The following is a 15,526-nucleotide window of genomic DNA, read 5'->3' on the forward strand; positions in this document are numbered from 1 at the left end:
TCTGATTAGTGAAGAGCAGAAAAAATGGTCCAGTTGTGGGGATGTTTGTCTTTACAGTTCCAAATTCCCAACCAGACACACATCAGAGACTGGCACCATAAAAATACTGAACACTTGCTGGTCTTAATGACTTTCCAACATCCACCTCATGCAGATAAACCTCTGAAAACTGAGATGCAATGAGTTGCAGAGAAGTTCTCCAGTGGTGTGAAGTGAGTCACTGCCACTGCTAAGGTGAAATCCCAGCTCTGTTAAAGTCTATGCTGAACCTCTCTTTGACTGCTATGAGGCCAGGATTTTTACTCACAGTGTGGAAAACACAATCATTACATCTACAGGTAGCAATTAATAAGGAATCACTGCAAGTAAAAGTGAAAGCTAGAAAACAATGGTAGAATTCTAGAGAGGGTAAAAATATGAGTACGCTTATTAATTGCACAGTAGCTCAGGTTGGAGGAAAACAAGTTCCAAGGAGTTACATAGTAACACAGAAAACAATAAAAGTGAACAACAATTCAGGTGAGTTTGCTGCAACGCAGTGGGCATCAACATGTAATGTGACGCAGTGACAAAAAGCAAATCTGATTTCTGGCGCTGTATGGGAAAAGGCATGTCAGAGCACATCACAGTGATATTCCCCTTCCAGCTCTAACATCACTGCCGGTAGCAGCAGTGTGTTTAGGGACCACCACGAGATCTCTGAAATAAACACCTGAAATTCCCAGAGGAATGAGGCTAAACAACACAGTGGCACAAACAGCAGAGAGGTGCCCTATGGAAAGTGACAGGAAAATGGAACAAAAATCTCCTGACAAATCTTTTCTTGCTTCTCACTGTTTTCAATTTCCATTTTAAAACAAAAGGATTATGCCTTACTATAGCTAATGAGAACAGAAACAGATGCAGTAGACAAGATACATTATACAAGGGATATTAATCATTTTTCTTCAAAGCATAAACCAACAGTAATTCATGGAATTAGTAAACAACAAATTCCCCTGAAGACAAGTTATTGTGTAGTCACTCATTACAGGCAATTTTATTCCTTCTCCTGAAACAGGAGATGCAGCAGCAGCAAAGCCAGGATCCCAGCCTAGAGGAGCATGTGTTGGGACCAACATTGAGATTTATGTGTTATAGATTGTGGGATATCCAGCACAGAGACACAGGGGAGTTTATACAGCAAGGGAGTTAAGCCTATGAGCAGAAATTATCAAAACTGTGGGTGATCTTTTAGGCTGTTATCCAAAAAAGAACCCCAAACCCAACTCCCTACAAAAACTCCCATCAACACAGGCCTCACTTTAGGCTTGCAAGAGTCTCGGGATAACTTTGTAGAGGAGACTGGGCACTCAGTTCCAAAAACAAAGAGGTGTTTTTGTTTTACAAAGATTTGAGACTAAAATTTAACTCACTGTTTAGCGTTTCTATTAAAAGGCACTAACAGCAACTGAAAGGTCTTCAGATATTTTTAGATGCTTTCCCATCCCTCAGAGATTATCAAGAACAGTCAACTTATATTTAAAAGCACACAAACTTTTATTCACCATATCTGGTCCCTTCACAATCAAATTTATGTTTTTAATGGGATTACTTATTCGAAACCGTCTCCCTGTAATAAGCCAGACCATATTCATTAAGGTAGCTGTCAGACAGCAGATGTGAGCACCACTAGATAAATCTCTGCTCCTCAGTGGGACTACACTGTTCTCCCTGCCACTGTGCTCCAGGCAATCACAGCAGCTCAGGAAGCACAGGATGGAGCAGGGAGAGAGGAATGGCTATCACATAGCAACAGATGGCAACCCTTCTACACAGCTTAGACAAAAGTTAGAGGGAAGATATTTTATTTCTCCTTTCTTTGCTGGGGCTTTATTTTTTAGTATGCGTTCTTAAGTTTCAAACTTAATATTCTTGACAGACCCTGGTTTTTCTGACAGTCTACCTTCAGAAGAAAAATACTCTGAGAAGTTTGCCCTCCCCTTTTGCTCATGCTCTGGTCTTTTCATGTTGAATTTTTCAATTATAGTGACTGGCACTTCAAGAAATCGTCTTCTGGAGTTGCAAAGTAATTTTGTTTATGCAACTGAGATAAGAAAGGTGGAGAAATGAAATATGGAAAACTTCAATTTCTTTTATTTCACATCACTAAGCTTAAGGTTTACTGGTGAAAATGCAACATTGCTCCTTGGATCACAATAACTGATCGGATGCTTGACTTTATATTAAACTCAGTGCATACATTATGAATCCATGGATACAAATCCTGGCAAGGCTCATCTGACCCTTTTTCTTTTAAGGCAACTAATTTGAAATTTGCACATTGATGTGTGTTTTCCATCAAGACCTTCAGGAGTGTTGCTTGCTCTGTTCTTCAGGGTTGTCAAATTTTGTGGGCACAGCGACCTCCAATCTCATTTGGAACACCTCCTGTGTGATGGATTACACAGCAGTGTCCTTCACAGAGCTGTATCTGTTTTGAGCAGTTCCTGCCTCTGATTAGAGCATGCAAGAGTAGCTCCTGCTAAAGCTGTGTGAGCTCAGCGGGGGCTCACACAGGAACACGGGAACTGCCACACAAGATAAAACCAGTGGTCCATCAAGACCCAGACCCCATCTAGCACTGACCATTGCCAGATGTTTCTGAAGGAAACACAGCTCCGCTAATTTAGCTCACAGCGAGATTTGTTTTTTAACCCGAGGCAGTCGAGCAAATCCTGGGGGCTGGAGGTTTATACTCATGCTATTTAATCCTTAGGATTAAATTTCAGATTAATTAAATAAATTACTTAATCGGTAAGACCCAGGCTCTCACAGATGCTCATGGGAACAGGCTCTTGCCAGGTACTGGTCAACATAACGTGCTGATTTTACAGATGAAACCACTACTCAAGAAGGGACTCCTTGCAAATCTCAAAGTTGGTGGTGTTTCCCCAGACTAAGGGAGAAAGCATCTGCTCACCACTGAAAAAGACTGAGCTTTGAGACAGAAACCTGTCTGACAGCTGTAAAATATTCTCATGGGGTTGTAATTTTTTCAGTTACACACATATATATGTACACATGTATATATGTATTTGCATGTGTACATATATGTGTACAAACACACACCCATATATCTAATTTTCCCCACTGTAGCTGCCTAATAAAAGATGTGGATCTTTTCATGAGGTCAACACACCAGCCAGGAATCAGAGCCTGGGAGTTGCCTGCCATCCATCCTGCCCCAAATGACAGGAAGAATGAGGGTGAGCTTGCAGGACAGGAGCAGGGATAACACTCTCCTGGAGCCTCAGTCCAGTAAAAGAAAAACCCCACTGTGCCACGAGTACACTGACACACTTAGAGGAAACAACTGCCTCCAAGTGGTGTTTACTGCAAACTATCAGGACCCCAATTCACTGCCAGAGGATAATGCTTTTAGAGTGACCTTCCTGCTCTCACATGCTTTGACGGATATGAAATGGAATAAACAGATTGTCTCAGAAAGCTCTCCTAACCAATCTGACAGGCAGCACAAAGAGTAATATTACTGGGTTGTGAAGTCTCCCAAATTTCTGTACAGCTTACACATACTAACTGGGGAAACTTAAAATGAAATCAAAGGAAGTAAAAGGGGAATTTGCAGGTGTCAGAGAGATAACATATTTTCTGTTTCAGCTTGACTATTCAGAAGTTGTTTCACAGTTCTGCAAACATAGTGTGAGCTAGATCTTAAGTTGCTGGAAATATGTGAACTGGGGTGGTGACCCTCTCTGTTGCTGCTCTGGTACTTCCAGGGTATTGTGAAGACCACATTCTCTCCTCAGAGCTAGTTGTAATACCAAGGACAAGACTCTGCCTTCATTTCGGATAATAATATGCATTTTATAATTTCCTGTGTGTCCCCTTCCAAACAATATCAACACATAACAGGACTTTTCAACCCATACACATTTGCACAGTGCTCATGAAAATAAATACAGGGTCTCACAGGCTTTGTTGAACACACTGCAGTAACTGGCTGGCCATGAAAGCAAATGTCTGCAGCTAATCCTTACTGGGGACTATCACTCTCTGCTAGAGTGCTGCAAGAGTGCAGTAGCTGATTTAAAAAATAATTACACCCACAGCAACTTGTGGTACCCATATGACTCCAATTACATGAAGCAACATCTGTGGCCCATGCTTCAGAGAAAGAAGCTTTCACTGAGCTGCAGCTCTGCTACAGGAGTGAAATGTCTGGTAACCAGTCCTGCAGTAGGAGAAAATTACAGCTGGGTGCCATCCACCCCCTTCTGCTCCTTGGCACCTGGGGAAAGGGGGCAGGTGAATATTCAGTTTTGAGTGATACAGACAACAACCAATGAGTTCCATCTTAAATGTCCCAGAAGCTGCTTTCCAAGAACATGAAGTGCCCGGTGTGCTTTCTGAAAAACTACTGCAAATCAAATAAGCAGCTGAACCCTGTGCACCCAGAAAGTGACTACCACCACAATATGATGACCCCTGCTGTCTCTAGGCAGATTGCTCTGCTCTCCTCACCCAGGGAAAGAAATCACTTCTAAAATCTTCATTGTAATTGAAGATTCACACCATTCTGTTTACTTCTGCCAGTGTCCTTTGGCATACTTGCTCAGTTTGGCAGGCAGCACATCTCCAGCCATTCTCTTCCAGCACAGGTTAACCTATCCTTCTGTGTGACTTGCTGAGTTACAACTATCACAAAGTATGCAGAGGGGGCTTTATGATCCTTGAAGAAAATAAATTAGACAAGTATGTGACATTAGTTGTCCACAGTTGCATAAATAAAGTAACAGGGATTCCCTCCATAACGGGCTGGAAAGAAAATAATTGCACATACACAACCTTCTAGGAATTAAGTAATTTTTTAAAGAATTAGGTATTTTGGATAGAGAGATTTAGAAGTAAGCTAAATACCAGGGGATGTAATCTGATTTTTTTTCGTTCAGAAAAAGCCTTTGTTTAGTACTGTTTGTAAACCCCTTTCACAGCCAAAAGTAATAGGAATATAATCAATACTAGCTATGAACAGAGGCATTTTTTCTATAGCTGCAATTAGCTATTTTCAAAGACCAGCTGATGAATAATGTATGCAAAAGGGTGGGTGGAAGGATTACTTAATTTTTCTTTAAGCAGATTATTTTAGCTTGGGTGAAAGACTACCAAGCTGAAGAATAGTGTTCAATATCACACAGTGTATAAACAGCTGCGGCTTAGCACATAATAAAAGCTATTAAGAGGCTGAGCCAAAAAACATATCTACTTATGAGGAAGAGAAAGAGGCAAAGTACTGTGTAATGACTGCCTCAGCTTCACATTTGCCATTCTGCCTTTGTGCACGAGTCCATTCTGCAGCCTAAGATTTCACCTTTCTCTTCATTAGGGTTTTCGAAATGGCTGCAAATGGTATCTTGGCCTTTTGGTAAACAATTTTTTTTTAATTTCAAGGCTGCCAGGTGACATGCAAGTAGACATTAAGATCTAGAATATGAATTGACCACACATTCAGGTAACAGGAGACAACCCTGGTCATCCCAGCATCAGCTCTGGGTGCCCTTGGTGTGCAGTGTCTGGGACTAAGCAGCAAGGAGGTGGAGGACACCAAAACTTTGGCTCCATCCTCTGCATGGACTAGCCAAGCCCATGAAGGGTAAAATAAAAATTCACCTTCACTCAAACAGGAGACATTTTCCAAGTCAGCTGCTCAGGCACCTGTCCTTCTACTCAGCTGATTTATCACCTTTTTCCTCTGCTCCCTTCTCCTTCGTAGCATAGGTCTTTATCAAGAGGTTACTTCACACCTTCTCTGCTGCACAAACTCATGCTGGCATGTTTTCCTTGCTCCTCTACAATTCAGCATCCCCCTGGCCTGAGGGCTTGCTACAGAGTGCAACGCTCGGTTAGGAAAGCAAATGTCTGAGTTTTGTGGAAAAGTTTATCCTTGGCTTTGCTTGTGTTTACCTCCAAGTCAGCAAATAGCTTCAATGCAGTAGACTTTGCATAAGCATTATTACCACAGGACTTCAGTTACTACACTTCCCTCCTCTATTAATGAACAAGGAAATAAAAGCAGGGGTTTTTTTACCTCATGTTCTCCTTCCTGTAAACTGTCAGATACATTTCATAGACTCTCCCTTGTGGAACGGCTCCTGCTGGGATCAGCAAACTTACTCCTGCAGAACAGAAGAGACACAAAAGATAAGATGGAGAAAAAAGAGGTGAGTGGGTCTGTGAAGAGAAGTGACAGGAGAGGCAGATGATGAAGCCTGCAATGCCAGATTTTCAGCCACCCTCACCAGCAGACTGTAAATGACCTCAGCAAGATGGGAGAAAAAGCATTTACTGTAACCCTGGTGTCTTTAGTGTCCAGCTGCCTGTTCTTTTTCCTCTGCACTGAAAAACAGGAGTGGAGAAGAGGATTTTATTCCCTTTCATTTTATTTAAAGAGCAGACAGATGGTTACGCTGTTGCTTACCTTGTAAAATGATGGAAAAACAAACAACTCTGACTAAAATTTCCAACAGCTGTAATGGGACATCTCTCCCTAGGCAATTCTTACTTAATTAAGATCAGGAAAGAAAAGCAGTGGAGCACTGTCCCAGGAAGCAACAAGAACTAGTTGTTTCCTGAAAGATAGCTTCTGTGTCTGGCATCCTGTCTTTCAATTCGCTCAATTCCTAGACTGTCAGGGAGACAGAATTGGGCATGGTTTTTGAATGTACCTAGTCCTGTAAGGAGGCTCAAAACTGGGGTATCTAACCTTGAAAAAAGTGTGGGCAAATATGCTCGGTATCCTTTTCAGTAATGATTTGCTGCACACTTGATTAATAAACACTATTCTTACATTACTTCCATTTAAGAGATGTCTTGTCTCTACACAACAAACATGGCCCACAAACTGTCTATTTCACTCTGCTGGACACATCTCAGACAGCTCCCTTTGCAGATGCAGATTAGCTGGAAATCAGTGGCAAGGATTTGCATGCAGTTGTTACCACAGAGCTGAAAACAAACCTAGAGGAAGATTATTTACATATATGTGTTTACACTAGAGACACCCTACAGACACTTGCATGGCTCTGCCTCTTTTCTCAAGCATACACAGTTTGGTAGAACTGGACACCTCCCATGTGTTGGTGTACAGGGCCTCAGTCCCATACTTAGCTTTGAAGTAGAGGGGTAGCTAGGAAAGCATTTTCCACAAATGCCTTCTGGCACTTGTGTCTTTACAGGCCTGTTACAGCCTAAGCTGTGCATGCCTGCAGCTGTAACAGGGCAGGTGTACTGCAAATGAAGGGCTTTGATCGTATCTTGAGGAGGACATATATCTAGAAGCAGCATAGAGGCATACAAGGTAGCAGCAGACAGATTATTTTATTTTACAGAATCATTACTTTAATCATTTTGAAGGGATTACAGCAGCAAATGCTTTTTCTTCACAAATTGATATTAATATACGTGAATTAACAGTGACTAATAGACTTTGCTGATAATGTGCACCACTGTGCCATATGAAAAGTGAGTATCAATATCTATCTTCAGCTGCTACTTAGACAAATGTGAAATCCAAGATTGTATAGCACAAATTTTCAACAATGCTCATTAGTCAGCACCAGATTTATTGAAGTAGATCAGCTTTCACTTAAATTTCATAGATATTTTTGCTTCCCATTAGACAGGAGCTCTGAGAGCACGGCTCTGGGTCCAAGCACTTTTGGCTGCTTCATGGGCAAGTGTGGGACTGCATCTTGGAAGGACCAAACCACCCAGGTCCTGAGCCACCTAGGCATTTTGCTTCCACCATAACATCAACAAAAAAGAAATGTTCCAGCAAAGGAGCAGGTGCTATCTCCTTGGTGAGGGCATTTGATGTAAAATGGCCAAGCTATGAGCTGCAGTCTCACATGCACTGTGGTCCTACCTGAATTCAGAGTTCCAGAGAAACTGAGTAGGTGTGTTCCTGACCACTGTATACCCTGCATATTTCTCACATCAAATGCTTTATGTACAGTAATTTCACGAATACAAGCCGCAGCTGCACTGTTTTGACCAAAATTTTGCTCCCATACCGGGAATGCGGCTAATATTCAGGTGCGGCCAATATGTGAATAATTTTCTGACATTTTCAACCCTGGGAGTGCAAACCAAGTCAGTGCAAACTGCAAAGTCGAGCTCCTGCCAGTAAAACCCTGCATTTACGCGGTTGTTACAAATTGGTTACTCTGTTGCGCGGCGGGTGGAGCTGCCCTGTGCAGACAGCACAGGGGGTGGGGAAGGCGGGGCAGCTCCCTCCTGCTGGCCCCACGGCTCGGAGGAGGGAGGGACAGCTATCTCCTGCTGGCCCCACGGCTCGGAGGAGGCAGAGGCCCTCTCCTGCTGGCCCCACGGCCCAGGGGAAGGTGGGGCTCTCTCCTGCTGGCCCCGTGGCTCGGGGGAAGGTGGGCAGCTCTCTCTGCTTGGCCCCGCGGTTCGGGGGAAGGCGGGCAGCTCTCTCCGCTTGGCCCCACGGCTCGGGGGGCTCCCGTCCCCGCGTGCCGCCGCCGCAGGAGCAGGCAGGCTACATCCCCGGCTCCCATGGCCGCCGCAGGTGCCGGCGGGCTCTGTGCCCTGCCTGCCGCCGTGGGGCAGCGCCGGGCCGGGGTGACCGAGCCCAGCGGTGGCGGCGGCCGGCCCCGAGCATCCCCGCCGAGCGGCAGCACCGAGCTGGGCCACCCAGTCCTGTCGGCAGCCCCGAGCCCTCATGGCCCGAGCCAAGCCAGTAAACCCCGCCCTGCCGCGATTCTGTTACTAATTGGCAACTTTGTTGTGCGCGGGTCCTCGCTGCGAACACAGAGCGGCTTATACTCGGGTGCGGCTTATTTATGGACAAAAACCAAAATGTTTGCCAACACCCGGCGATGCGGCTTATACTCAGTGCGGCTTGTATTCGTGAATTTACTGTATTTGATTCCTTCTCACTTTAGATATTAATGCTGCTCTGCAGTATCATGCCAAACCCACAGGAACATCTAGATGCTGAAATTCCTTAGAAAGAACATCAACACTTCATGTAAGGAACCAAGCAGCACCATGGCTCTGCCAAAAAAAGTCTGAAAGACCTGAGTTTTCCCAAGGCTGCCCAAGAGCTCCTTGGATGCTCTGAAATTGCCTCCTGGTGTCAGGGTGGCCCAAAGGGCCCTGGAAACCTGACTTTGAGCTGTATGAGAAAGACTGAGTAGCACATTGCATTACATCAACAGGCCCTCAATTGCTCAGTCACTCTCTCTGCTAGTTGTAAAGGAAGTCAACAATAAATACAGGTAAAAAGCCTCCCAAAAATAGTGTTTTGTTGTCCTACTTCAATTGCACAATCTGCAATGAATTGGAAGTGGAGCAGCCAGTTTGTTTCTAAATTACAGTAATTTCACGAATACAAGCCGCACCAATTTGACCAAAATTTTGGTGGAAACCCGGAAGTGCGGCCAATATTCCGGGGCGGCTAATACATTAACAAAATTCTAAAAGCTGCCAACACGGAAGTGAGAGCCCGCGGCAGCCCCAAGCCAAGCTGGAGCCCGGCCGGCCCCGGCAGAGGTGGGAAAGCCTGGCAGAGGCGGGGCCAGCAGTGTGGGGGGCGGGTGGCAGAGCCTGAGCCAGCAGGGCGGGGCAGGGGGGCGGCAGAGCCGGGTCAGTAGGGCAGGGGAGCCTGGGAGAACTGGGGCTAGCAGTGCAGGGGAGCATGGCAGAAGCAGGAAGGCCGGTGGGTGGGGCTGCCTGGCAGCGGGGGAAGCCCAGCAGAATCGGGGCCAGCAGCGTGGGGGAGCCCGGCGGTGCAGGGGCCTGCAGTGCCGGCCAGGGCGAGGAAACGCGGCGGCGGTGCAGACGGGAGGGGGCGGCCAGCGAGCCCGGCGGCAGGGCTAGGGAACGCGGCGCGGCGCGGCCGGCAAGCCGGGCGGCGGCAGCCCGCCGGCAGGGCTAGGGAACGCGGCGCGGCGTGGTCGGCGAGCCGGGTGGCGGCGGCGGCAGCCCGCCGGCAGGGCTAGGGAACGCGGCGCGGCGTGGCCGGCGAGCCGGGCGGCGGCAGCCCGCCGGCAGGGCTAGGGAACGCGGCGCGGCCGGCGAGCCGGGCGGCGGCGGCGGCAGCCCGCCCGCAGGGCTAGGGAACGCGGCGCGGCGTGGCCGGCGAGCCGGGCGGCGGCAGCCCGCCGGCAGGGCTAGGGAACGCGGCGCGGCGCGGCCGGCGAGCCGGGCGGCGGCAGCCTGCCGGCAGGGCTAGGGAATGCAGCAGCGGGGCGGTGCTGACGGGAGAGGGGGGCCAGCGAGCCCGGTGGCGGCGGCAGCACCACCCGGCCAGCCCCGCCGAGCCGTGGCGCTGAGCTGGGCTACCCGGCCCCGTTGGCAACCATGAGCGGGCCGAGCCTTCCTGGCCCCGCCCCGAGCCAGTAAAGCCCGTTATGCCGCGATCCTGTTACTAATTGGCCAATTTGTGAAAGCTGCGCACGGATTCTCGCGACGAACGAAAGTGCGGCTAATATTCGGGGTGCGGCTTATCTATTGACAAAGACAGTAACATTGTCGAGGCACCGGAAGTGCGGCTTATAATCCGTGCGGCTTGTATTCGTGAAACTACTGTAATTTGTTCTCTTTTAGCGAGATAACAAAAGAGAGTCTTACTGTACTGAAGTCCCTTTTCTAGAACGGCATGAAAGAGAAAGGTGATGCTGAATTGCACTTCACACAGGGGAGCTCTGGAGCTTTGCATGTCTCAAAAAGTGGCTAAGAGCCCTGCAATATTCTGCTTAGAATCAGAGAATCATTTAGGTTCGAAGAGACCTCTAAGATTATTGAATCCAATCATTAACACATCACAGTGTCCACCACTAGATCACATTCCTATGTATTACCTGGGAGAAGAGACCAACCCCCACCTTGTTGCAGCCTCCTTTCAGGCAGTTGTAGTAAGGGATAAGGTCCACTCTCAGCTTCCTTTTTTCCAGGCTACACAACCCCAGCTCCCTCAGCTGCAATTTCTAAGACCAGTGCCCCTGTAGTGAGGGGCCCAAGTCTTCCTCAAGCCTGTAGTGTTTAAAAGATGGTCAGGACTTCGGGCAGAAAATATTTGAAGTACTTTGGTACTTCAAATGGGAAAAAACCCATCTATTTGTTTTGATCAAAGAAAAGGCAGAGTCCCACATATAGACTTTCTTTCCCTATATAAAAACAAGCTAACACTACTTAAACACACAAAACAATTGCACTTTAGCCACCATGGTAAGTCAGCACTCACCTGAACTGGGAATTACTAGGTGGCCTCCTAAGGAGTTGAAGGTCCCAAATGCTGTGCATGATGGGTCAGTTTGCCGAGCAAGGCTCTGGTTCTTCATGTTCAGGGTCTCATTCTCCAGCAGAGACTGCGTAATCTGTGGGGACAGCTTGGAGGAGAAGTCAGAGAGGTCATCCTGGGGAGTGACTGCACCAGAGGTGTTATAAACCTTGATCTTCAAGTTGGGGAGCGGGTCCAGAATTGGAGAGTTGGTCATTGGGATTTTATCAGAGACATCATGCAAGGCATACACAGGACCCCTGTACATGGCTGCAGCAGAAGTGAGGTCTGGTGGCACAGCCAGGAGGTCTGCAGTGGAGATGAGAAGGAAGAAACTGTATTATTTCTCTGTTCTGATGGCTTCATTCTGAACAGCAGTTTGAGTTGTCATTTGCATTTTGTCTTTCATTCCAAATGTTCAGATATGCAAAGTCCCTGAACCTTCATCTCCATTTCCATGAATCTCCCCAGCAAACTCCCAGGGTTCATATTGCCCCAGCTGCTTTGGAATCTGATTGCTGTAAAAAATTACAGCATGTTTCTCCTCTGAAGAGTTTTCACTGGGAATATTTTTCCAGGCTGCACTCAGATTTCAAATACGACATGCTTAGCTTCAGGGTAAGATCTTTTCATCACTCAGTAGATCTAGTTTTAACGAAGAACCCCTCCCTAAACACTATGCGACAGTCATTAACCAATTTATCTAACTGGCCTAATGATAGCATTACTGAAAAAAAAAGACACAACAAGCCTATGAAGTCATCATGCCCATGACTCCCTGCAGAGGGGGATTAGTACCTGCATCACACTTTTCTAAGCTTTACTTTTAAAGTTTCTCCAGCAAAGAAAACGCTTCTGTTAATCATACATGTGACAAGTCTCTTGTCATCTTAGATAGATATTGGGAATAAATAGGAACTCTTCAGCCTAAATAAGTGTTTAAATAAAGGCAGCACTACCTTTAGAATGTTCTTTCCTGACCAATGAAGTGAGGGAAAAAGATCAAGCTGTTATGGACCAGTGATAAAAATATTCATTATTAAATGATGTTCTACCACAACTTCTATATTTTCTATTAAAAGCACAGTACTTCCCAAACTACTATTTATACCATTAAAGACAGGGCATAGGAAAAAAGGCTACTAGTGCAATAAGGGGGAGGAGGTGTGGTAGAATTACTGTAGTATCAGTTCTGTGATGCATCCTGACTCCATTGTTTCTGTCAGAACTTTGCCTTTGATTTCAACTTGAGCTGGACTTCATTTTATTTCCATGAAAGTGTCTGAATTTCACTCTCACATTCATGCTCTCTCTTCAGAAGTTAAATTCACCTGCTTTATACTTCTCAGCACAGCTGACAAACACCACCATGGGTTTTGAGCACTTGACAATCAGAAACAAATGAACATGATCTCCTCTTTGTCAAGTGGCAACAGGCATAAAGTGATATCATTCATGCAGCCCAAGATACCATAACATGATAGCATCTCCCTGAATTGGTCAAAATGGAGTGAAATGCTGACTAACCTTGCCTTGCAGCCTTGATGTTGACAGGCTGAAATCCCCCATTTAGAGCCGAGGAGTCGATAATATCCGACTCAAAGTCCCGGTGGTTCTTGCGATAGACAAACAGGGCCACGACCACAGAAATAGCCAGGCACACGATCACGGCGATGACGATCCCCACGTAGAGAGCAACATCATCCGAGTCAGGAGCAGCTGCAGGGAGAGAGGCCAGGAATCTTCAAGAAATGTCCTCCTTACAGGGACTTTCAAGAAAACACATTCTTATTGTTCTTGTTTCCTACAGATAAGATATTTACTGCCTTTTTTATAGGCTAATTTAAAATCCATTTCCAACACCATATAGCAGGTCTATGCCCTTTTGATGGAAAACAATCCTTGATTTCTCTCTAACTTGTGTTCTAACTCTTTCCTTATCCTCTTGTTCATCTGTCAAATACTCAGGCTATGAACTACTAAGCAAAACATGTTCTAGATTTAGTCTCGTGAACCAAATTTACTCTATGAAATGAGATAGCATGTCTTTGTGACATCATGCCATAATACTGGTATTGAGAAGTTCATCTGAAACCAAAAACGTGGATTTTTAAACTTCAGAAGCCTTGTTTTTACTTTAAAAGAAGTAAAAGAATCCAAAAATTCAATTTTCTACGGAATACCTGGAATATCAGGACGTATATTTGGTTGGTTTGTGTTTTTTTTGAAATGTAACCTGTTATTACTCCCTTCCATATGTTTGCCTTCAAAAATATAAACTAGTAAATTAGCAAAGCAGAGAATCAAGCATTGAACTCTCATCAATAGCATCAACACATACATATTAAGATAAAAGCTGAAGTAAGCACAAGAAAAAATGTCCTAATTTACCAAAAGGAACCAAAATTTATTAGAGCTGTCTTGTGAGAAAATGGCTATGATATTTCTACTAGCTGCTTATACCATATCTTCAGCACCAGTTCCAAGTTAATCTCTAGCATCATTATCCACCAGACATTTTTTTCCCAAAAGGTCTGAATATGTGTTCAAAAATTGATGTATTTCTATACAGTGAAGAATCCCATTTTTAGAAATAGCCTAATGAAAAAAGGAAGTGCTAAAACAAATCAGACTCTTTTAGTACCCCATTTTTGTTGGTTTGAAACATGTGAAATCACTTTTATTTTATCTCTTGTAGCCATTTAAACCAAGCTGCCCTCCAGCTGCAGAGGTGAGAGCTGGCAGATGCAGAAAGGGACTGATCAATCTCCAACAGCTCTGGGCTACCAGACCTTCAATTTACCAAACTTGAAACATCCCATTTTTAACCCAGCAGTTCAGGAAGCAGAGCTCTTGAGTTCTGGCTCAAAGACAAGTTACCCTTCTACCACACTCCTTCCAGTTGCTCTGGGAATTTTAATGAGAAGAATGGCTCATTCTCTCCAGTTTCTGTGTCTGAGGCAGCATTCTTCTCCCATTTCCCTCGTGCACAAGGGCCCTTATAATCCTGTGTCTGCTGCAAAGCACGGTGCCTGCTGTCAAGCACGCAGAATGTCACCCTGCTGAACAGGTCCCTGTTTTTGCCTAGTCACACTGAGCTTGCCTAACAGTAAAGCCTGACCCAAGGTACAGCATCAAATTAGCATCCAGGAACATAAAATCAAACATTAAACTTACAAGAAAATCCATATTCATTCTGTGTTCTCTGTTCAGTTGAAATAGGATAAATGAAACCTTAAAAAGAAAGAAATTAAACAAAAATGGGAACAAAATCAAATGAGGAGAACAAAAAAATGAAGCATGAAAAATTGTTTAATTAAAAAAAGAGGAAAAGAAGGAAAAGAAACTGATGGCACTTTAAAATTCTGATACAGCACAGAATTATGATTTCGCATCCCCTGTCTCCTCCAGAGCCTTACTAAGAATTAATAAGCAGGCAGATTGAATTTCTAAGCCAAAATCGGTCTCGAGTCACTAACTTTGGAGTGCTTAAAGTCTTTCTTTTATTGAGCATAAACTGTAATGGATCTAATTTATTTCAGACATCTAGGGTCATTAGCATATGGAAAGTCTTTTTATCCTTATCCCTGCCATATGCTTTAATTCCCAGGACATGTTCGGTGAGGCTCTAAACAGTTTTTATATTTAATTATAATAGCTTGCTGTTGATCTAATAGAGCTAAAGGAGATCTGTTGTCACTGGTCAGAGGTTAAATACTGATTCGTGGAGCAGTCTATGCACAAAGCCCTCTCTCTGTATTTCCTTGGAATTATTTTATCCTGTCCTTAATACATGTTCAATAGGAATTCCTTAGGGAGTAAAGAATTTGTCAGCAAACAGTAAACTGAGTGGTTTCTCTTTGAAATCATTACAAAATCAATAAGGCCCCTGGGGTCAGAACATTATTTATTTGAAATCTTTGCAAGCACCATATATTGACAAAATCATAACACAATTTACAGCTTTATTTCGGGATGGATAAAGAAGATATATAATTTCCTTTGTCTTTTCCTTCTGCAGATCCCACAGCACAGCACACTGGAGCTGTTTAGTTCACTCATGAATCTTGTGAACTCACTAAGCAACTCCAATGTGGCAAATGAGTGAAGTGTTCCAAGTCCCATCCTGCTGGAAAGGTAAATGACAAATCCCAACTAAGCAGAGGAATCCCATCTGGGATGGGATTAGAGTCAGGGTAAGAAAAAAGGTACCTCTCCTCC

General features: G+C 44.8%; 1 protein-coding gene across 1 annotated transcript in view; it reads right to left on the reverse strand.

Annotated features, from left to right (window-relative positions):
• The window catches only part of UNC5C (unc-5 netrin receptor C), a 249,945-nt gene that overhangs the window by 15,975 nt on the left and 218,444 nt on the right, over positions 1-15,526 (reverse strand). The window contains exons 8-10 of the mRNA XM_033060401.1: positions 12,833-13,024; positions 11,270-11,614; positions 6,089-6,176 (exon numbers count right to left, since the gene is read on the reverse strand). Of these exons, the coding sequence (XP_032916292.1) occupies positions 6,089-6,176; positions 11,270-11,614; positions 12,833-13,024 (625 nt within the window). The remainder of the gene's footprint in view (positions 1-6,088; positions 6,177-11,269; positions 11,615-12,832; positions 13,025-15,526) is intronic.

Source organism: Catharus ustulatus, chromosome 5, assembly GCF_009819885.2.
Source record: "Catharus ustulatus isolate bCatUst1 chromosome 5, bCatUst1.pri.v2, whole genome shotgun sequence".
In the NCBI taxonomy this organism is placed as follows: domain Eukaryota; kingdom Metazoa; phylum Chordata; class Aves; order Passeriformes; family Turdidae; genus Catharus; species Catharus ustulatus.